This window comes from Castor canadensis, chromosome 7, assembly GCF_047511655.1.
Source record: "Castor canadensis chromosome 7, mCasCan1.hap1v2, whole genome shotgun sequence".
Taxonomy (NCBI): domain Eukaryota; kingdom Metazoa; phylum Chordata; class Mammalia; order Rodentia; family Castoridae; genus Castor; species Castor canadensis.
The window spans coordinates 91,902,177-91,926,197 of NC_133392.1; the positions used below are offsets into that span (position 1 = coordinate 91,902,177).

Genomic DNA, 24,021 nt, shown 5'->3' on the forward strand with positions numbered 1-24,021 from the left:
GTGTGTATGCTTTCATATTGGTTATTGAATATCTAACGTGTCAGGCACTGTACTAGGTGAATGTGTGCACTGATATACATATATTTTGAGAGAAGTAGGAGGTTATTGAGTGAGTTTAAGGAGAAAAATAATGTTTTAGAGAAGCATGGTGGCACTATGGATAATGAATTCAATGACGGTGGGAGTAGAGGGAGAAAGCTGTGTGAGGAGATGATTGTCATTATCGGGGTAAGAGATAATGAACCTGTAGTAAACCACAGAGTGATAGTGGGAAGGGTCAAGAGAGAATCAACTGAAAGGTATTAAAGATAGAATTGATAACATGAAAGACTGCTGTCATGTGAGATAAAGGGGGAGGGGAAAGGACTTCAGGATGACATGTAGGATTCTATCGTGGTATGTTACATAGGTAGAAGGATTGTAGGGATTATAAGGAGGAGAGTGGATTTAACAAGAAAGGGAATTGCCTCTACAAAGTTTGGGGCATGAGTTTTACTTGTTTAACATATATTTATTAAGTACCAACTATATGTCAGGTATGGAGCTGGACTCTGTGCACATAAGTTGATAAAGCAGATTTATAGCTCCCATAATAATCAATTGCAGCTTTCATAAGTGTTATGAAGTTGGGGTACGTAGTTCTAAAATTGGGTGTAGTAAAGAACTCTGGCCTAACTATTCACAATAGCCAAGTTATGGAAACAGCCAAGATGCCCCACCACTGATGAATGGATTAAGAAAATGTGGTATCTATACACAATGGAATTTTATGCAGCCATGAAGAAGACGAAATATTATCATTTGCTGGTAAATGGATGGAATTGGAGAACATCATTCTGAGTGAGGTTAGCCTGGCCCAAAAGACCAAAAATCGTATGTTCTCCCTCATATGTGGACATTAGATCAAGGGCAAACACAACAAGGGGATTGGATTTTGAGCACATGATAAAAGCGAGAGCACACAAGGGAGGGGTGAGGATAGGTAAGACACCTAAAAAATTAGCTAGCATTTGTTGCCCTTAACGCAGAGAAACTAAAGCAGATACCTTAAAAGCAACAGAGGCCAATAGGAAAAGGGGACCAGGAACTAGAGAAAAGATTAGATCAAAAAGAATTAACCTAGAAGGTAACACACATGCACAGGAAATCAATGTGAGTCAATGCCCTGTATAGCTATCCTTATCTCAACCAGCGAAAACCCTTGTTCCTTCCTATTATTGCTCATACTCTCTCTTCAACAAAATTAGAGATAAGGGCAAAATAGTTTCTGCTGGGTTATTGAGGGGGTGGGGGGAGAGGGAGGGGGCGGAGTGGGTGGTAAGGGAGGGGGTGGGGGCAAGGGGGAGAATGACCCAAGCCTTGTATGCACATATGAATAAAAAAAAAAAAAGAACTCTGGCCTAGTTAGGGAGGTTTGGAAGAGTTTGCCAATGGAAGTGGTGTGGAAACTGATACATGAATGATAAATAGTTTTCTGGTGCAGATGATAGGTAAGAATCACCCAGGCAGGAAGAATAGCGTAAGCCAAGGTCACACAGAGGACAAAGCATGAATAATCAAGATACTAAAATAATGCCAACTACGGCTGGGGCAAGGGAGATGGGTGGGGACAGGGAAGAGAGTTGCTGAAGGATGATGATGTTCAGAATTATGGTCTTTATCTTGAATTCCGTCAGGCAGGTGGGGGTAAGGAGAGTGGCCATATTGTAATTTGACCAGATTTGCGCTTTGAGAAGCTCTTTCTGGCTGCTTTGTAGAAAACAGATATTAGTATGGTTGAGAGAGGGAGGGAGTGAAGGTAGCCCTGTTGCCCTGTTAGTGGGCTCTTGCCAATAGGCATTTTCTCATTCCATAAAGTCCTTGGAATTCTCCTTATGGAAGAAAATAGTTTTCTATTAGATAAAAATTTATGACCTAGTAATATAAAAATAGAGTTAACTACTTGTTTAATATCATTTAGTGAATTCCTGACAGATCAGAAATGATCCCAGATTCCTAGATTCCTAAGACTGAATGTTTCTTTTGAGCTAGATTATTTACATGGAATATGGTATTTCACTTCAATATATGTTTGCTTGGATTTTTTCCAAATATTTGTGTGAAAGAATAGTACCTCATAAATACTACATGGCTAAACTTAAAGAACATTTTTCTAATTAAAACTTTAACTTAATTTGATTTCATATCAGTGTCAAAAATAATGAGTACATTGAAAGGTGCTGGAATCAAAATCAAGGAAATTAAAAGGTTGTCGTGCTTTGATTTTGGGGCGTAATATTCTACCCTGTCCCCGAGACAGAGTTAATACCTGCTACATGTTCCCTTGCCTTACGCCTTATATCCATTAGTTTGCTTATCACATTATTGAAGATAGAGACCATTTTAATGTGTCTTCACCAGTGCCTAGCTCAGTGTGTAGTCAAAGAAATCTTGAACGTATTAATGTGTGCGTAACTTGGCAGAGGTTCTGTGTGTCTTTGTTATTGATGATCCAAGTGTTTAGACTGGTGTCTAGTATCTAGTAGGTGTTTAATAGACACTTGGTGAATAGATCAGTAAATGAACGAATAAATGAAGAAACGCGGGCATTTAAGTTTTTATATAAGTTTGAGAAGAAATTATCTTTCATATTGTCTTCGATTTACAGAATGATCAGGTCTCGGCCTCTGGATTATACCTTTGTTCCTCAAACGTGGATTTTCCCTGCAGAATATACTCAATTCCAAAATTATGTGAAAGAACTGAAGAAGAAACGGAAGCAGAAAACTTTTATAGTAAAACCAGCTAATGGTGCAATGGGTCATGGGTAGGTTTACTTTTTACTCAGAAAATATAAAAATTAAGAAATGTGAGGAAAAAGAATAAATGTGCATAATTACTTATGATTGAGTTCTATTATGAAAACATAACAAAAGAAGTTTCTAACTATTGTTTTTTGGAATGAAATCCTTAATGAGCCTTATTCTATTAACCTTTCCCACAGGGTTCAAGTAATTCATTTTAAAAATTGAATCAACGGGTTGTTAGCCTTTAATAGGAGATAACAACATAGAGGGAAAATAAAGTTGTTTACTAATTTTTTCATAAACATAAAATGCACATTTATAATAACCTTAATAAGTTTGGATAATAAAATCAGTTGCTATAGTAGAGGTAAATTGTGTTGGAGGAAGAACTGGAAAGAGAATTATTTCGAAGCTAGAGTTCTTGAAGCAAAATATGTATGTTCTTTGCTTTTTAAATAACTGTTTTTCTTGTGTAGCCATGGTAATATTGAAAATGAGTAGAACACATTTAAGCTAGGGTACCAAGAATTAGACATGTTAGCTTGAAATCAGAATGTGTAACTTGAAATTCTTGCTTCCTTTTGCTTACTTATATTTAGTTTTTTGCAGTGTATTTTTTCAAAGTGTGACCGAGGCTGTTTTTCATAAAATACACCTGAGTTATTTAAATATTTGTATTTAAAATTCTATGGGGAAAAGAAACTTGGAAATGGTAGCTACCAGGTAAATTGTTCAAAGAATTTTCTTTAAGCATAATATGAAGATTCCTGAAGCATTATTTTAAATGCATGTTGGTAGTTCAAAACTCAATGAGTGTGTTAATGGAATTTTATGTCAGTTGCCTAATGTGAACATTAAATGCGTGTTAAGAAGTATCCTGTACATTGGTATAAAAAGGAAATTTTGGGGGAGGATAATAGAATTTTATATTTTTCTGAACTTTAGTGTTAAAACTTAATATTAATATTTATATAGTTACACTTGTTAGACATATATGTGTAATAATCTTCCAATTTATTTTAATGAAATATTAATATCAAGTGGAAAAGCAGATAATTAAAAAGTCCATTCTACATTGACTGGGTTTATTGTACTTAATGCAATATGTAACATGTAATGTCTGATATGCAGGTAAAAGATACCTCTTTTATCTGTCAAATTTATCTGTTTCCTTACATCTCTTGTCTAGTTTGTTCTGTCTGCTGTCGAAAGTTGCAGCTATTGTTGAACTGTTTCTCCCTTCAGTTCTATCAGGTTTTGGTTTATATATTTTGGAGCTTTGTTGTTAAATGCATATATATTTATAATTGTTATATATCCTTTATGTGTTGACATTTCTATCATTATATAATGACATGCCTCGTCTCTTGTATCAATTTTTGTCTTAAAGTATTCTGTCTGCTGCTGGCATAGCCATTCCAGATTACTGCTCACACACAATGTCTTTTCATTTTCAACCTGTTTGGGTCTTTGATTCTAAAGTGAGTCTTTAAATATCTTGTAGATAACATATAGTTCGACTATGTTTTTTTAAAAAATCCATTCTGCCTGACCCAGCCCTTCATTGGAGAGCTAATCTATTTACCTTTAATATAGCTATTGAAAAGAGTTAGTTTTGCCTTTTGCTATTTTTTATATGTCTTATATAGTTTTAGTTCTTTAGTTTCTCCATTATTGCTCTTTTATGTAATGAGATATCTTCTTGTGTGTCATACATTTCCTTGTCATTTCTTTTAATATATATTTTTGAGGTTTTTTAGTGGTGGTTTTGGGATTATAATTAACATGTTAATCTGTAATAATCTATGTACATTCTCATTCATCAGCATAGATGTCTAATTACTCCTTTATGCAGTTGTTTTTTAAGCCATCAGAAAAAAAATGAGTAATTACATACTAAACTATACTAGTAGCGACTTTTATATTTGCCTATGTGGTCATCGTTCTGGTTTTCTTTGCATGTATGATTACACTGTGCCATGGTGTGGATCTTTTGCAGTTTATCCTACTAGAAGTTAATTGAGCTTCTTGGATGTGCAATAGATTTATGTTTTTCATCAAATTGGGAAGTTTTCTGCTATTATTTATTTAAATATTTATTTGATTTTTCCCTCTCTCCCTCTTCTTTTGAGACTCCCATTATGTAGATGCTGGTATGCTTGATGGTGTTCCAAGACTTCTTAGGATGTATTCAATTTTCTTTATTCTTTTCTTGTTTCAGTTCTTCAGATTTGATAATCTCAATTATCCTATTTTCAAGGTTGTTAATTCTTTTTGTGCATTCCCAAATATACTGTTTAGCCCCTTGAATGGCTTTTCACTTCACTTTTTAATTCCACAATTTGCTTGTTTCTTTAAAAAATAGGGATTCCCTACCAAATGAGACATTGTTTTTTATGATTTCCTTTGTACATGTTTCCTTGAGCTCTTTGAACAAATTCTAAATAGTGATTTAAATAGTTGATTATGTAGTAAGCTCAATGTCTGGGCCTCACAGTTTCTTTTAACTGATAATTTCTTTGTGTATGGGTCATGTTTTCTCTTTGCATTCCCCATAACTTTTTTGTTGAAACTAGATGCTTTGAATATTATAATGTAGCAATGCTGTAAATCAAATACTGCCCCTCTACATGGTTTGCTGTTCATGGTTTGTCATTGCCGCTAGTTGTGGTGGCTGTTATTTGTTTTAGGGACATATCTGAACTAATTTTTGAAAAGTCTATATTCTTTGTAGGGCCAATGAAATTCCAGTTCTTGTAACTAGTAATCGGACAGAGGTATTCTTAAGAACTTGGAATAAAAGAAAAGCCCATAAAGGACTTTGTACATGTGCTGTGTGTGTTTGTTGAGGCATGCCCTCAACCTTCATTTACAGTTCCACTCTTGCCATCAGTTTCTGCTTGTGCAGAGTTTGATGGTTGGCTACAGGAGAGAGCTCTGGGCCTTCTCGGTCTGTCTTGAGAATGTGCCTAGCCTTTGCCATGCACTTTACTTTCTAAATTCAAAGGAGTATTGTGGAGCTTTCCAAAGTCCCATTGATTTTCATTCCCCATTATTTTCTCTTAGTCTTTTTAGTTGATCTGCTGTTTGTTCCACATGATATTTGTTGCCCTAGCCAGCAGGGATTAATACATTTGCCTTAAAATGTTTTCAAATCTTGTCCCTCAAAGTCATCTCAGTTCTAGTAGAGTTCTGAGTTAGGCAGTTACAAGAAATCCCCTCCAGGGAGCTCAAGTGGTGGAACTAGAGTGAGTTAAAATGCCACAAAGCTCTTTAATACAGATTCAGCTTGTTTTTCTTGATTCAGTGTACTCTGAATATTTCAAGCTTTTGTTTAATTTCTGGGACTTCAAAGAGTTGATTCTGATTTTTTTTTTTCAATTCATTGCTTTCATGGAGGGACAGAATTTTGGAATTTCTTTTGCCACCATTTTCCTCTTGAGCATACAGATAACTTCTTGAACATCTTGCCTCTATATCAATTATTCTTTTTTTCCCTATGAACTTAGGATTTCCTTGATAAGAAATGGCGATAAACTTCCATCTCAGGATCATTTGATTGTTCAAGAATACATTGAAAAGCCTTTCCTAATGGAAGGTTACAAGTTTGATTTACGAATTTATATTCTGGTAACATCGTGTGATCCACTAAAAATATTCCTCTACCATGATGGACTTGTGCGAATGGGAACAGAGAAGTACATTCCACCTAATGAGTCCAACTTGGTAAGTGATGAGAGAGAACTTATTTTTTTCTAGAAGGACTGCTTCTCACTTGCAGGCAGCTTTGCAAGAATTGGAAAAAGCTGTCTGATCTAGGTGAACTTGTTAGGGAAAGGCACCCTTTCTGAGAGTGATTTCAGAGGGTGCTGTGAGCATAGTCTGGGTTTCAGAGCACTCATCCCTATATAGAGGTTCTCTACAGAGGTAGTTCTACTGGAAATAAAAATAATGTGGCTTGGAGAAATATAAGTAAACTTCAGTTGGACCAAGCACATGGGGAGTTTGTGTTCAGCTTCTCATGGAGGGGTGACATATGAGCAGGTGTTGTGTGTAGGAGAGTGTAAACATGTGGAGTGTGGGAGAAAGTGTATGGTGGGGGGAGGAGAAAATAGTTACTAATCTTTGTTAGCACAAAAGAGAAGTAAGGTTGTAAATTTACACTGACCAAATGTGAAATTGAGACAGAAGTGAACAGTTTCAGTGTGCATTGTAAAGCCTACCAAATAGAGCATTTTATAGATATTTTCTCATTAAGATTTCCTTTGTACAGTCATAACACATTCATGAAAACCATAACTGTTGTAGTTTATCATGCAAATCATAAGCTGTAATTTATAACTTCTGAAAGGCAAATTGTAATTTATTATCCATGCTTAAAAATTTAGTAAATCTCTTATTGCATTTTTTGACCTAGTAATTATGTATACAGCTTGACAAAGACCTGGTTATTGTTCTTCTCCAACACTATACACACAATTAACTTCATTAAGGGTGATTATATTTTCAAAATTAAATAATGACTGACTATAATTCTATTCAGTAAACTGAAAATGTTGTAAGCCTGGCAAAGGAAAAATAAGAGAACTGTCAAGCCTTTTATAGGAAAAGACATTAAAAGAAAGAACTATCTCACTGGAAGTCATAAGATATGCTTATATCAATCACCAAGTAATGTTTGAACTCTAGTATGTTCTAAGCCTTGTGCTGCTTTTGGAGAAATATTGACCAAGACAGATACAGTGCTTCAGCTTACAGAAGCAACAGTCTACTGGAGAGGCAGAAGACATAAATAGGCAATCATAATACCTGATGTAAGTGTGAAGGTCTAATTAACCGAATGTGTTATGGCAGTGCATCCTCACCCAGCTGGAGAGAAAGGTCAGGGAGGGAGTTTGTGAACTGAAGTCTGAGCAATGAGGAGCTGTCCAGGTTGGGGTGGAGTGAGTTGGGGACTGGGTGGGGTGGAACTCCAGGCAGATTAGACGTAAGACAGTATGGAATGTCTGGAGAAAGTAGACAAGTTCATTGTGGCTAAAGCATAGATGAAAAAGGGGTGTCTGTTTAGAGAGGAGAATGGAGAGTCTTAGAAACCAGATCTTTGAAGACTATAGGCTACTTCTAGGATTTTGGAATTTAAGTGAAGATGAAACATTAAAAGGTTATAAACAAAGAAAAGGAGTAAGATTTGGGTTTTTAAAAGGTCACCTGGTCTGCATGTATGGGGAATATAAAATGGAGGTGGAGACGGATAGGAAAGACTTGGAGTATAGGAGATCAGAAACCATATTTTAGTCTGACCACAGATGAGAGCAGAGATAACTTAGGTTGAAATAGGAGCAGTAAGGTTGGACTAAGAATGTGAATATGGATTGGAGGTCTATCTAAGATAACACTGATATAATATAGTGACCAGTTGGATTTGTGGGGTTAGTATAAGGGAGAGGGAAATCAAGGATAAACTCAAGGTGTTTGGCCTGGGCAATGGGGCAGATGGGGGTGTTGCTCTTTGTGATAAAGGAATACATGAGCTGTTAACCGTGCTGTGAAAAGTTGATGTGCTCAATTTAAGTGCTTGTGTGGCCTCTACCTGGAGTTACTCTACAAGCATTTGTGTGCTCGTCATAGGTTTTAAGATCAGAAAAGAGATCTAAACTATAGGTGTAATTTGGGATTAGTCAGATCATGGCTTATGATTAAATTATTGGACTGAGAAAGAATGGATTGCATGTAAGGCAGTAGTTTTCTTTGGTAATATTGTGCATGATAAGGTTTGGAGGATTATTTTGTAATAAAGTGCTTTATTCCTATATTCTAAGATATACTGGATTAGGAAATCATAATGAGAGATGGGGAAATATGAATACCAGATCTCATGGTGCCATTTGCTCCTGAATTGTGTAGGTTCCTGGTGTTGCTTTTCATATGTGTAGAAAGAGTTTTTTCTTACTTAAATTTCAGTATTCTTCATCTGTCCTTATGATTTCACAATTGAATTCCTAGGTTGAGATATGAAAAAATAAAAAAGTGAAGTACAAAATTTTATGTAAACTGAGACCACAATTATATAAAAGGTAAGGCTATGAAAAAAGACAAAAAAGTAAACCAAAGTGGTTTCACTGGTTGTTTTTGTATGAGAGACGGCTGTATGATTTTTTTTCTTCTCCCTATTTCCAGTTTTTTAAATAGCGAACATGTATTTTGTCATGAGCTGTGTGTTTCTATAAGAATTAAATATTCATAAACTTAATATTAAGAGATTAGAAGTCAGAGAATTTCAGAGGTTGAAATATAACAAACATTCATTTTTTTGATACCATGAAGTGAGGTCAATCCTTGAAAAGTTTTGACTATTCCAATACAATATTGAGCCTATATACTAACAAGCAGGTAGGGTTTTCCTTTTCACCCCTAGCAGGTTGCTATGTGTTTTTTAAATTCATAGATGCTCCTTAAATATGTTTATTTTTTTGTGTGTGCCACACCTCTGGTCTTTTTGCTGTTAGTTTGTTTTACAGAAAGTTTCTTGCACACTGCCTGGTCTAACCTCAAACTGAAATCCTCCTACCTCTACTTACTGAGTAGCTTGGACCACTGGTGTATGCCACCACACCTAGCTTGATTTTGAGCTAGGGTCTCACTAACTTTTGACTAGGCTGGCCTCAAATTGTGACCTTCCTTGTCTCTACCTCCTGAGGAATTGAAATTATAGGCATATACCACTATGCCCAGCCCTTACATATTGCTTATGGAATGAAAAAAAAACCAAATTCTTTTTTTTTTTTTTTTGTGGTACTGGGGTTTGAACTCAAGTCCTACACCTTGAGTCACTCCACCAGTCCTTTTTTGTGAGTGTTTTTTTTTGAGATAGGGTCTTACAAACAGTTTTGCCCAGGCTGGCTTTGAACCATGATCCTCCTGATCTCTGCCTCCTGTGTAGCTGGGATTATAGGCATGAGCCACTGGCACCCGGATGAATGAACCACATGTAATCAAATGATATTTCTTCCTATTTGTTTCAAAGATTTTAATAACATAAATTTGAAGAACAGTACTGAAATGAAGATAAAATATGGCACAAGTATGGTTGGTTATTTAATTGTGATGCAACACTTGTATGCAAAGTACGTTTGGGAGTTGGGTTGCTAGGAGGGTAGAAATTAAAGATAGGCCTGATGAAGAATGTTTCTGCTAGCTTGATAATTGGCCGTTAAGAGAAGTTTTACACTTTGGTTTCTTTTTTGAGTTTATTTAAGGAAAATATAACAACATTAAGTATGTAAACAGACCAGAGTCTCAATATGGAGGCCTAATACATTTACTGTTAATTATTCAGACACCTGAACACTGCTGTGAGGTGCATTCTGTCTTCTGGCTCTAATTACAGTCAGTCTTTTAATGAGGAAAAGTGGGCTTCCCGTCAGTACGGGAGGTAGAGGTGTTTGCTAGTCCTGTCCAATGGCTTATGCTACTTACTTGAGCTCTCAGTTTTTACTTTTCTTTGAGAAGACATAGAATGTTTCTCAGAAAATTCCTTTCCTCAAACAAATTTGTGTGGAAACTATAAGGGCTCAAAACATTAAAAACAAACTAACAAAAACAAACTCGGAGTGTTTTTTCTTGCTTAGACGTAGTTTCATATTTTTGTTGCTGTGAGTACTGGGGTTTGAACCCAGGGCCTCACATGGACTAGGCAAATGCTCCATATAGTCTCACATTTTAATTAATCATATTGTATATTATTCATTGGATCCATTTTTGTGGTAGAAAATATTGTGACTAATATATAAAATAACTGTAAATGATTGCATTCTCAGTCCTTTTAAGGGAAATGTATCATTCCATTTCACCCACAAATTCCTTAAATTACCATGAGATTACTGATCTGGAATGCTCAATCTTTAAAGTTGTCTTTAGTTTTTGAATGCCTCCCTTCCTGTAAAACCAGAGTTATGAGATCTTGTAGGTGGTAACAACTTTGGTTCTTACTTGTCACAGACACAGTTATATATGCATCTGACAAACTATTCTGTGAACAAGCATAATGAGCATTTTGAACGGGATGAAACTGAAGACAAAGGCAGCAAACGTTCCATCAAATGGTTTACAGAATTCCTACAAGCAAATCAACATGATGTTACTAAGTTTTGGAGTGATATTTCGGTAAGATAATCCCATTTCATGGTTGCAACCATTTTTCCTCAGCATTAGTTTAAAAGGCCATCAAGTGTTTTGAATAAAGAGGAATGATTCGGCAGATAAAAAACATTTTTACCAAAGAAGTAGACTTTGTGATGGATCTGGACATGTTGGAGCTTTACTGGTAGGGGTGGAAGAGGGGAATTCTAGATGAGAACAAAAGCATAAATAAAGGCATCATTGAGAGATGATGCAAGTGGTCACATATGGTGTGTCTGACATTTGTAAGAATTTGCTGGTGAAAAGATATGTGGGACTGAACTTCAGGTTTGAAAAGTAAGGCATAACTTGGTAGGCAGTGGGGATTCATTCGGATTTTAAGGGAAGAGAATAATATGAAACAAAAACATGCATCTGAAAATAGGTCCGGGATTGATTAAAGTGAAGACCAAGAGTGGGTAGAGTGGGCTTTGAGGGTCTCTTGCAAGTAGTTGAAGTGAGAAGGATGGCCTGAATTGAGCCATAGTAAAAGAGGTGACAGTGAAATAAGCATTGGATTAACTGTCCAGGGTGGAGGAGTTCAGAGATCCCTCTAAAGTTTTAACGAAAAATCGCAGGGAGAATGGGTGTGGGGGTATCTGAAAGAGAGCAAAAAGGAATTCATTTTAAGTTGTAGAGCTTGTTTTTGAGGATGATGGGAAATATTTTTATTCATTCGTTCATTTAATACGTAGCATAAGACTGTTTCTGCTTGATGATTTGATATTTATAAGACACAGCTCCAACCCTCAGAAAACTTTTATGGCCTAGTAGGGGAAAATGCGCATAAATTGTTAGCAGAACACATACAACAGCCCAGGCACCCCCTGGATTCTGTGGGGACGTAGTAGAAGCACACATTGCAGCTTTAAGCGACATGGCAGGCAATGGGGATTTGTTGGATAGAAGTAGGAACGTCTGGGAGACATTGACATCTGAACTGAGGAGGTTTTTCTTTTTAAAAAGTTTTTACTGTCATATTATCACTGTACTGGGGGTACATTGTGACATTTACAAAAGTTCTTACAATATATCATAGTCGAATTCACCCCCTCCATCATTCTCCTTTATCCCCCTCCTCCCGTTCCTGGAACAGTTTCAACAGGTCTCATTTTTCCATTTTCATACATGAGTACATAATATTTCCATCATATTTAGCTTCCAACATCCTTTCCTTATATCCTCCCCGCTCCCACTGGTACCAACCCTCCAAATAGGGCATGTTTTGCCTTTCTGTTTTTTGTTTTTGAAAAAAAGATAGTATGCAGGGAATTGCATTGTGACATTTCTATGTATATATGTATTATAACCTAAATTGGTTCTTTCTATTTTTGTTCTTTCTGTCTTATCCCTCTTCTTATTGTGATTTCAACAGGTTTAAAAATTCCATATTCATTCTTATATAGAAAGTATACCAACCATGTTCACCTTCTTAACTTCCTTCTTTTACCCTCCCTCTTTTGTATGTGACCTCCTCTTAGCGTGACCTGTTTTTCATAATATTGCTTGTATTTGCATTGGGCCTATAGTCCACATATGAGAGAAAACATGTGGCCTTTGGCCTTCTGAACCTGACTAACTTCACTAAAGATGGTTGAACTGAGATTTTTAAAGTCCATGAGGCTATGATGATGAGTTCCACTTTAGATGTATTGAACTTAAAATGCTGTGACAGGTATGAAGTCATAAATGGGCAGTTGAAAGTGTGTGTTTGGTGTGCAGTTGGTAATTAAATCCATGAAAGTAGATGAAAGAGAACAGAAAATAGATATAAAGATAACCTTGGCAAAGCAGATGCTTTATTAGTCCTACCAGAAATATTAAAATAATATTTAAAGTTTGAGAAGTATGTCTGCTGAAAATACTTGATCTGTCATGGAAGACAAGAAAGTTCAGAGTTGGTTACACTTGGTTCTCTTTGAGAGGATCAGAGAGAAAAATCATCATGATATTTATACTTTTGTTGACTGTATCAGTTGATTTTTTTTAACTCTTTTATATCACAGGCAGTAAATTCAAAGGTCCTTAGGTCTCAGACAAGTAAGGAGAGAGTGTTTTGGATAGATCATGATAGAGTGTCATGTGGTAATCTGAAGAGAATAAGAGGTTTAAAGGGTAGCTACCACTCAGTGCCACATGGTATTTTGGGCTCAATTATAATTTGTCAGTAGAAGGTATAAATAGTTTGTAAATATTTGCAATGAATTTAAAAAGTTAAGAAATATTAGGGCTCCACACAAAATTTTTGTCTTCTGGATTTGGTTAGATGCCTACCACCTTGTTAATTTTCTACTGTATCTTCCAGAAACTAAGTATATCTAAGCAGAAAATTATTTACAAGAATGCATGTTTATTTTTCTATATATTTTACTAAGGCCAATTTTTGTGGAAATTCCAAAACTTATTCTAAAAATGACAGTTTACTATCATAGTGGGTCAGAAGCATTCAAGTGGAAAATTTCATTAATTTTTAGTAGTACTTCATTGGTGGGAGGTACTAATGGTACCTGGACAATTCAATGAAGGAGTCCTTAGATAACTAGCTCATTGGGACCAAGAAAGTTTCACACACCCTCTGGCTTCCTTTCTTCCTTCCTTCCCTTTCCTTCCTTCTTCCTTCTGTTCCCTTCCTTCCACTCCCTGTCTCTCCCTTCCTCTTCCCTCCTTTCTTTTTCTTTACCAAAATTGTGAAATCATAAAACATGTTGACTGCCTTGTAAAGAGAATCACATAGAAAGAAAAATGAGCATCATTACCCTTACTGACACTGGTTTCGTGTAGTACTTTCCTCATACAATTGGATTATGAAAAGTTGCACAAGCAAGACTAATACTAATAGGTAGGTATGGAAATGAACTTTTCTATTCATGCCTAAAGTGTATTTTTTAGATAGGACTCCCAAATCACCAGTGTGGGCCTATTGAGCTCTGACACATGATCCTTCTTAGCTATATTAGTTAGGATATATAGTAATAATCTATAAATAGCAAGTTAAATAGTAATCAAGTACTATATTACAGATATCAAACTGCATGTATACAATTATTTGAAAATTTGCTTTTTAAAGAATTGATTTGTTATATGGATATCTACATAAAGTGAATCAATGAGATAATAGAAAAGGAGAATTACAGAAATAAAGCATTATCAGTAAATTTTTACCTTTAATGCCTTTGTTTACAGATTCCATGGACATAACATAAGACTTTTTTCAATGACCTCTTTTTGGGATAATTTCTCTAGAAAGTAACCATCTCTATATGAAAACTAAGATTCACCAGTACCCTCTGGGAAGAACAGAGCTGTGTGCTTTTTTGCTGGCCAAGAATGAATAAGAAATCAGTAGCAAGTCAGGCCACTGAGATAAAAAAATGACTATAATTGCTCATAAAGATATTCCTACTGAATGCTTTTTATGCACATAAGATGCAAACCTGTAAATTGTATTTCAAAGCAAAGACTGTGCTGGGCATTCTCCAAAGTAGTACGGATTTCATTTGATTTGTGTTTGGTTAGAGCAGCTTTTCATCACTTGGAGTTTTGCCTTACTGCCTAAAAGTGTGTTGTTTTTTATATAGCAAAAACAGAAATTTATGATCCCCCTAGTCTGTCTTCTTTCATAGAGACAATTACTGGCCAAAGTCTTAACTTTTTCTTACTCTTGATTGTTTTCTGTAGTGTCTCCAAAGATTTATGTGCAGTGGCTTTTTGTCTTTTACTTGTATGCTATGGTTTACCATGAATTTGTAATATTAAGCAACACCTTCTGAAAACAACCTTTTATGGCATCTCTGACACTGATCCCCAAATATGAAGTGGTCTATAGTTTTTGGTGACAATGAGATCAACGTCTGTCTTCCTTTTTCTCTCCCATGTAATACATATTGCTCCCTCCCACCAGGTAGTAGAATCTTTATGTCTGGCCTGACATATGATATAAATGGAATTCTGCAGAAATGATAGTTTAATAATAGCAGTAGTTGTAATTAGTGGCTAAAACATACTGAAGGTTTACTCTGGTTTAGGTGCTATGTGAAGAATTTTACATGCAGTTTAATTTTGTCCTTATATCAATCTTTTGCAATTTACATTTAGGAAAAATGAGACTCAAAATTTAAGCAACATGATTGAGGCCTCACAGATAGGAAGTAGCAAAGCCAAGAGTTAAACTCACAAGTCTGACTTTCTGTATTGCCTATGCTTTTCGAATGGGAGTTAGAAGGCAGTATTCTATGAGCAAACACCAGTGAGACAGCTAGCCTTTCTGTTGTCTATTGCTTGTTCTCAAACTTATATAAAACAGCTTTTAAAAATTAGCATTTGCAATTTATCCTAGTAGTATTATATGTTTCCTCACAGAAAATGCTGATAGCCAGTTCTTTAATCAGAAGCATTATCTTCTCAGGTCAACCTTGAAAACTATGAAATGACCCCTATGAAGCCTGACTGTCATATTTTTCTTCCTAGTCCTTTCAGTCTTTGTCTAAGTCTAGGTTCCATAGTGTTCTTTGTGGAATAATGTACTCTCCTTAAACTTTTTCTCTATCACCTCATCCCCTTCAGTTTGGGGCTAGCATATCTCCTATTCTTATACATTTAACAAGTAGAAACCACATTTATCAACTTTCATTTTATTTACTATTATTTTTTAGCAGTACCAGGGTTTGAACACAGAGCTCCATTTTTGCTAGGCAGGTGCTCTGCCATTTGAGCCATGCCTCCAAACCTTTTCTTTTGGCTCTGGTTATTTTGGAGATAGGGTCTTGCTTTTGGTTTTCACCCAGCCCAGCTTGGACTGCCATTCACCTATTTTACACTTCCCAGTTGTTGCTGGGATGACAGGTGTGCACCACCACACCCAACATTTTTCTTTTGAGATGGGCTCTTGTGAACGTATTTGCCTGGATTGGCCTGAAATTGGTATCATCCCAATCTCAGCCTCCAAGTAGCTAGGATTTACAGGTGTGAGCCACTGCACCTGGCTTATTTTACTTTTCTGTTTACAAATATTTTTAAGCATCTTCCAAAGGTGCTTACTGGGAATTGTGCTGTAAGTGCAACAGACAAGGACCTTGCTCTAATAAAAAAGAGAAAAGTATTGATTGCATATGTAGTAATGAAGTGAGTAATTATGCATGGTTACTTTTAAATGAGGTTCAGGGAAAGGCAGCTGTGAGATAATGGGGAAGAGTATTTTATGATGGGGGAACAGGTCATCAAAGGAACTAAGGTAGAAAGGAGTGTCACTTTCTTGAAAAACCAGTAGGAATCAAGTGTGGCTGGAGGACAGTGGGCAGGCAGAAGAGTTGGATGAAGTGAAGTGAAGTGAGTGGGGACAGTGACAGCCTGGGTACCATACAGCTCTGTAAATCTGCCAGGATGCTGGTTTTAGGCCTAGGTCATGTTGGTATGCATGTAAATGAGCTACAGATAAGAAAGTCATTCTCACCTCTTTCCTCCCAATCCTTCTAGGAATTGGTGGTGAAGACTCTGATTGTAGCAGAACCTCATGTCCTGCATGCTTATCGAATGTGCAGACCTGGACAGCCTCCAGGAAGTGAAAGCGTCTGCTTCGAAGTACTGGGATTTGACATTTTGTTGGATAGAAAACTAAAGCCATGGCTACTGGAGGTAAGTGTATTTTTTTAAAAGGAAGAGAAGTTTTCACAGGTGTTTTTTTTTTTTTCTTTTTTGTCAGTACTGGGGTTTTGAACTCAGGCCCTTGAGCTTGCTGTGCAGGTGCTCAATCACTTGAGCCTCATCCACTAGACTTTTTTGCTTTACTTATTTTTCAAGCAGGGTCTCATACTGTTGCCTAGCTCTTTTTTGGACTGTAATCTCCCTTCTCCACATCCTGTACAGCGGGGATTACAGACACACACCACCATACCAGGCATCACAGTTCTTAAGTAGTACAACATAGGTTTTTAAAAGGTGTACTTGGCATAGCTGTCTCAACAACTGACTGGAATGAGACCTGAATTCAATCAGTATGTGATAGGAAGAGAATGAAAGGCAGAAACTAGACTACTTCTATGAATGAATGAATGTGTGTTTGATACTACTTTTCCCAAACGAGCATTGAGTGAATGTCTAGGCCACAGATTACGAACAGAAGTGTGAATCTGCTTTTACTGAGTCGTTGACTACTTGCTATACTATTCTTTCAGTCTCATGACTTCTACCACTTTGAGAGCTCTGGATATTATCTTTCCTTCATGTGGGTACCTGGCTTCAGTGTGTCTCCATTCAACTCTCCAGGGCAGAAGTCTCTCCAATTGGTTTATTAATCAGTATTTAGTACCCAGTACCCCAGATAGCATAAATTCTCCCTTTTTCAAAAGCTGTATATAACAAACACTTAGTATATTCTAGTAGTTAAAAGAATCATTTTTAGATCTTGCTTTGTATTTTGCTCCCAGCTAAAATTGTAGTGGCTCTGGTATACATTGTTAGAAACTTTTGGCGCCACCACGTGGAGTTAGGTAGAAACTGCTTCTGAGAATGTAGCAATTTTTTTTTTTTTTTTTTTTTGAGATAGGCTTTTGCTATGTAGTAAGGCTGACCTGGAACTCATGATCTTCCTACCCCAGCCTCCTGAATGCTAGGATTACAGGTGTGTGCCACCATGCCTGCCACCTTTAGAAAATTAGAATAATTTCAGGTAATGATTGGTAGTAGCAAAATTGAAGAAATTTTCAAGCATAGAACACATTTATAGAATGGAAAATTATGCAGAGTATGTATACATCCAATACTTAAGTACCCGTAAATCAAACAAATATTAGTTAAGTTACATTCATTGTGCTAGGTGGTGTGGATACAGGAGAATCAGACAGAATGCTTTGCCCTGGTTTAGTGGAGAATCAAATACGTATTTCATAGGAATAATTATAAGTATTATTAGGGAATCAAGAAAATGGCACCAACAGTAAAGTGATTAATCTCTGTGTGTATTGGAGAGTTAAAAAAAATCCTTATAGAGGGAACACCTGAGCAGGGGTTTGAAGGCTGCAGAGGTGGGCTGGGGGCTGGGAGAGATTAGATGAGGGTAGGGGATGGATGTGCGGCAGAGGAAACAGCAGTAACATAGGAGCACAGAAGTTATTACAGGTTTCTCGATGTACACATGGAGATAGTTGAGCATGTTTCAGTTATGAAAGTATGTTTTGGACTGTTGATAGTACTATTTACTAATTCAACGTATTTTATAATTTTCATTTTTGCATGCATTTACAAGCTGCTGAACTTTAAGACTTGAACATCTGCTGGGTCTTGTCTGTTCTGGAATTGAGGTAGAAAATGAGATCCAAAGAAACCATCAAAGTTACAGAGGAGAAATCTGGTTGGGTGGAACGCTGCCTGATTTTCAGTTTTGTCTGTCAGCCATTTGTGATTCCATTAAAACAATTATTTGTTGCTTTTACCTTGCTCATAAAACTTCGAACAAACAAAACTAGAACAACCCTAAATTTTAAAAAGTTTTTGTCTGTCCACACATTGTCTTTTGTGAGTAGACTAACCTTTTTTTGTATTTTTAGTAGATGGAAGAATTTGTAATAAGTAAGAAGAAAGAGGGATATGAAGTTGTTTTATACTAAAAATGCAGTAACTTTCTGGAGGAAGGATATACCTGGCAGAATTCCCAACTACGATTGGGAATGAAATGCCTGAGGAATTCTATAAAGAGAGATAACATTCCACTGAACCACTTAATCATTGGGTCCTAAATGCCTGGTTTATTTTATAATCTTGTAACATGTGTGTCATTAACTGTCTTATAAATTCCAGAGATTTGAATTAGTATGGTTGAAACTTTTTTCATGTATAATATATTACTTTACCCTGTTTCTGCACTTGTGAGAGGAAATGCTTAGAGCTTTGAAGTAACAGATTAATAAACTCTATTTCTCAAACTGACCTGGAATAAATGGATGTTATAATGTCCAAGCTATTTCCTTCTCTTTGAGACCACATCTCAAAGACAGGAATGTGTCTACTACCTTAAGTCAGTTATTAACAAAGACAAAATACAATGTAGTATGTCTCTGTGAAAGAAGAAACATGACAAAATATGTTCATGACTCATCATTAAGAGAAAATCTTGGATTATAAGTAAAGTATGGTTATTAAGACATGTATTCAGAAGATTAAGAAACTTTTAAATATGTATGCACAGAAAGTATCTGGAGTACAACTTACCAAAAATGGTTAACAATTTGCTGGGTAGGGCATTACAAGTGATCTTTTGTTGTTTAATTTTTTTTGGCTGCGAACCTGTGCCAATTTGTGATTAGATGGAGTGCAATGTGTCATTTCCTCAGGTGCCAGTTGTGGAATGCATGCTATCAGCTGTGTTGCCTCTTGTGACAATGGATTTGTAAAATTTTGACTAGCAACACTTATTTGTGTTGGGAGAGCCTGAGGGGTAGGTTGGTGGTCAAGAAGCAAAGCTGGAGTTTTGAACTTGGTAGTAATATAACCAACTGATTTAAACACCTGCTCTCCCAGTTAATTTTCCACAACTACAATAATAAAACTAAACAACAACAAGGACAAAAACTCCAGCTCTTGAAGCAGTAGACTATTATATAATGGATTTTAAGATACAGAGATTGGCTTCTTATTTTTTCATCTTGAATTCCTGGAAATGATGCCAGAAAGCAGAACAGCCTCAAATGACTCATTTAATGCCATTAATTCTTATACAGTTAGATCTATATGATTACTACAAGTACTATTGTTCCAACTTTTTGTCAAGTCACTTAACTTAAACTTAAAACCTGAAGTGCATGGGGTGATGGGTTGGAGAGAGTGGGCAGGTAGTGCTGATATTACCTCAACTGAAGGCAGCCAAGGTAGGGGGTTGGTGCTCACAGTCAGTTCTCTGCAGTTCTCTTTACCTCGGGTGATGGCATCCAGTTGTGACAGTGAAAACTGGGTCATCCACCATGTGAAGTGTTGAGATTTATTGTACAGTCCTTTTACTGACTGGAGATACCACGTTAGATTCACAAACATGTATTTGATATGTATTGATCTTCCAACATTTGGGTGCCTATCCTGTTTGCTTTGTAAATTTCAGATTAATCGAGCACCAAGCTTTGGAACTGATCAGAAAATAGACTATGATGTGAAAAGGGGAGTGCTGCTAAATGCACTGAAGCTACTGAACATCAGGTAAAGTATTTCCTCCCCTTTCTGGAACTTTCCCCATTTGGCATAAAGCATTTGCACATGAAATTGGCTGTTTTATTATAATCTTTGTATTTCATAGTTTGAATTTCTGATTCCATTCTTTAAAATCATATAGTTAAATCTTCCTGCCTCCTATTGCTTGCTGCTTTTCTTGCCCCCATCTAGAATGCTGCTCCTGTAGTAAATGTCATCAAGTTGCAGTCGTGGTATAATTAATCAGTCAGTGTGGAGTATGCAGGTGAATTGCAGTGTATCTGGGGAGGTCTCTAGCTTATCTTCCTCATTTTTCAACAACAACCTAAGCATTCAAAGGTTTCTCTGGAAATAAGAAAATCTCACACATGGAATTCCTCCCTGTCTATTCATAAGTCGTTTTCACTGTGTCATGCTGCTGTATAAACAAAAGAGAGACAGTTGCTCAGTGAAGGTGAACTTTCTCATTGAAAAGTATAGGCAGAGGGAAGTAAATTTGGAGGGAAGATTTGGTTGGCGTGGTGGTGGGCCAGTTGCAGCGTATATGATCTTGGATTTCAAATATTTGAAATGCTATATTGTAGGACAAGCTTTTGACTCATTTGGAAAGAAATTTGTTAGAGATTTAAAAGAAGCTGGGTTGCTGGTAGCTTACATCTGTAATCCCAGCTGCTTGGGAAATTGAGATTGAGAGGATTACAGTTCCAGACTAGCCCAAACAATAAAGTTCATGGGGCCCCCATCTCAGTAGAAAAAAGATGGTTGTGATGGTGCATGCCTGTTATCCTAGCTATGATAGGAATCACAAAATAGGAGATCACAATTCAGGCCAGCCCCAGCAAAAAGCAAAATCCTATCTCCAAAATAACCAGAGCAAAGGCTTAAAAAAAAAGAGGGGGGGAGGGCGGAGCTGGAGGTGTGGTTCAGAGAGTACAGTGCCTGCCTAGCGAGCCTGAAGCCCTCAGTTCAAACCTCAGTACCAACACTATCACCAAAAACGTTTCAGTGAGTTGAATGTGGTACAATATTTCACTCTTATAATCCCAGAATTCCAGAGACTGAAGGAGGAGGATTGTGAGTTTGAGGCCAGGCTGGGTTACATAATGAGACCCTGAATTTAAAAAAAAAAAAGAATTACAGAACTGCTTTGTGAAATGATGAGTTGTTTGTCATTGTAAGTGTTCCAGTAGTGCTTAGGGTGTTGGCATAAAGGATCTCTAAGGTCATTCAGTCTCAGATTGCTTGTCTCAATTTATTCATTCTGATTGTCATTTAAGAACTCTAGAACAGTTATTAGTATGCTTCCAAATAATTTTCCTACTTAAGAAATTTCTAAACATTTATCAGCTGCCTGATTGAGAAGTAGATTTATGTAGAAAAGCATCTGTGAAAAAATGGACATAAAGCCTACTGACATTTTCATTTGGCTTTTTCTTTTACCTAATAAAATATTGACATTTAAATTCCTCTGTTATTTCAGCTATCCTAAAAGAAATGAGTAGAAAAGAAAGACATGAAGAATAAATTTCTTTTCTGTTTAACTTATACAAGTGCATTAAATGTTTTAGATTATTTAAGCAATTTGCTGATACATCTTTTTTGCATGAAAGTTTACTGTTATTATTAAGCCTTGTGTTTAGTTTAGGTTTTCTTTGGCATATCTTTTGTCTTTATAAATGATGATACCAATTCAGAAATTATCTAGGGATGGTTTTGGTTATTCTTTTAAAGAGTCAGAAATTTCTACATGTGAGACTAAGGGAAACATAAAATTCATCTTCCATATCTTTCTTGGTGTTTCTTGCTGTAGGATTTGGCACAGTTCATAGCACTTATAGCACATTTTATGTGGACAATTTTAATGTTGGATGGACTTGTTCTGTGGTTTCAGAAATCCTCCTGTTTGTGTTCATTTTAGTCAGAATACTGGAATGATTTTTTAATATTTTTCATCGTGTTATCTTTCTACTCAGCAACCTAAATAGAGTCGTATTGCCAAAACCCAGTCTAAGCGTCTTTCATAATGTAGCTTAACTATTACTCTTCCATCTTATTTCCTTTTCTTTCTGAACTGTTTTAGTTAGACAAATTACCTCATTATTTTTTCCATACAGCCTACCCATTCTCAATGATTTATTCTGTTCCCTATCCTGAATGCCTTTCCTTATAGCCAATAACTCAAATGCCATTTTTATTATGAAATCTTCCTTTTGACCCCAATTAATATTTCCTTTCTTTGAGCCTTAGAAGGAATTACAGTCTGCATAACATATGGTTTATCACTTTGCTAACTCTCTTATGCTCTGTGCTATTTTGCCGGGGCATGGCTGACTTTTTAAATTTGATTTAAACTCTTTGAAGTTAAAGAGTATATGTTTTGTTGTTCTTTACTGATCTTAGTCCAGTGCTTTACTTGTGGGATGGCTCCATAAATAACTCTGATGAGCCATGACAACTGCTCTGTGTGCAGAAGCTCACCTGCGGCGGGGGGGGGGGGGGAATCAGAATTGATCCTTTGCATGTGGGTGCGGATTTACCTAATTTTGAAACATTAGGCTTTGAATTCACAGACAACAAAGTGTGAAAGGATCCACATGGAGAGCAAGTAATAGTTCATTTTTCCCTTGTGCTGGGGTTCCTGGATTGATATGAAGAGTCTTTTTCCATTGTAAGTATTCTATGACAATCATTAAAACAGAATCTAGAAGGTACTTACAGTCCCACAAGTCCCTAGGTATGAAATACTTGTTAATAAAATTAAATTAAATTAAATTACATGTTCCTTACTTAAAATTAATTCATGGGATACAGGCTTGCAGCATTTACTACTATGCTGACCTTATAGTCTTCTCTGGCTTCCTCTGACACTGGTCTGAGTCTTAGCTGTGGGCACTCCTCTCTCTCGCTATTGTTTCTCTTACTTGTTGCTCCCTACCTATCGTTTTTCCCCATTGTGTTCTTGCCTTAACTCTCTTTCCTTCTATGCCAATTTCATTCTGTTTTGTAGCATCATTTGTATGTCTGACACTGTAGTTAACATTCTACATAGGCAGAATGTTGCCTCTTGCTAGTTTTATTCCACTTTGGAGCTTTGATCTTATATTTCCAGCTGTCTACAGGCCCTGAGCACTGAATATTTCTGGTCTAGTATGTGCTAAATAAACTTAAGTATATAAATGAATGAATGTTCTGATGACACTTAAATTCAGTATAAGCAAAGTTGAATTTTATTCTCCTTCAATCATTTTCCTCTTGCTGGGTTATCTCCTTTTTTCTGCTAATGATAATTACCTACCTCCAACCCACAAGGCTAACGCTCACCCATATACATTTACTGGACATTTTTTTAAAAAGCCTGTACTGTCTAGAGCTGAAATTCAAAACCAAAAATTCCTCTCCATAAGTTTTTCAAACCAGTTTTCCATGTTTCTTTGCTTTGCTAGTTAGTGGCAGAAGCATGTACATGAAAGTCCAGGCTAGAAAGCTGGGAGCTATCCTTCACTCCTTCCGTCACTATGAGTCAACTGATTCCTGACAAATTTATGACTGTCACTTAATTCTTCTTCTCTCCAAGTCCTGATATTCTTACGTGTCTCCCTAACTATTTATTGGTTTCCTTCCTGCTTCCAGCACTTAATCTCCACCCTTTGCTGGAGCTTCTACCCTTTTGCTCTTCAAATCATCCAACAACTACTGATTGTTGAGTGTTCCCTGCTATTTCATCAGGTACTTTGAATTCGAGGCCTCTTGTGATTCCTGGGTGTCTGGCTTGGTTGTCTTGTTTGATAACATGTCATTTGTTAAAGCTTAGAAGAAGGTAAAAAGAAAGAGAAGTAGTTCAGTTTTAAGCATGCTAATTTTCAGGTGCTTTGGGACACACAGGCAG

At 36.5% G+C, this 24,021-nt stretch overlaps 1 protein-coding gene across 3 annotated transcripts in view; it reads left to right on the plus strand.

Annotated features, from left to right (window-relative positions):
- Ttll7 (tubulin tyrosine ligase like 7) overlaps window positions 1-24,021 on the plus strand; it is a 139,461-nt gene that overhangs the window by 64,197 nt on the left and 51,243 nt on the right. For all 3 annotated transcript variants that reach the window (XM_020185617.2, XM_074079607.1, XM_020185618.2), the window contains 5 exons: window positions 2,648-2,806; window positions 6,296-6,512; window positions 10,785-10,949; window positions 16,437-16,595; window positions 20,050-20,144. In XM_020185617.2, coding sequence (XP_020041206.2) covers window positions 2,648-2,806; window positions 6,296-6,512; window positions 10,785-10,949; window positions 16,437-16,595; window positions 20,050-20,144 — 795 coding nt within the window. The remainder of the gene's footprint in view (window positions 1-2,647; window positions 2,807-6,295; window positions 6,513-10,784; window positions 10,950-16,436; window positions 16,596-20,049; window positions 20,145-24,021) is intronic.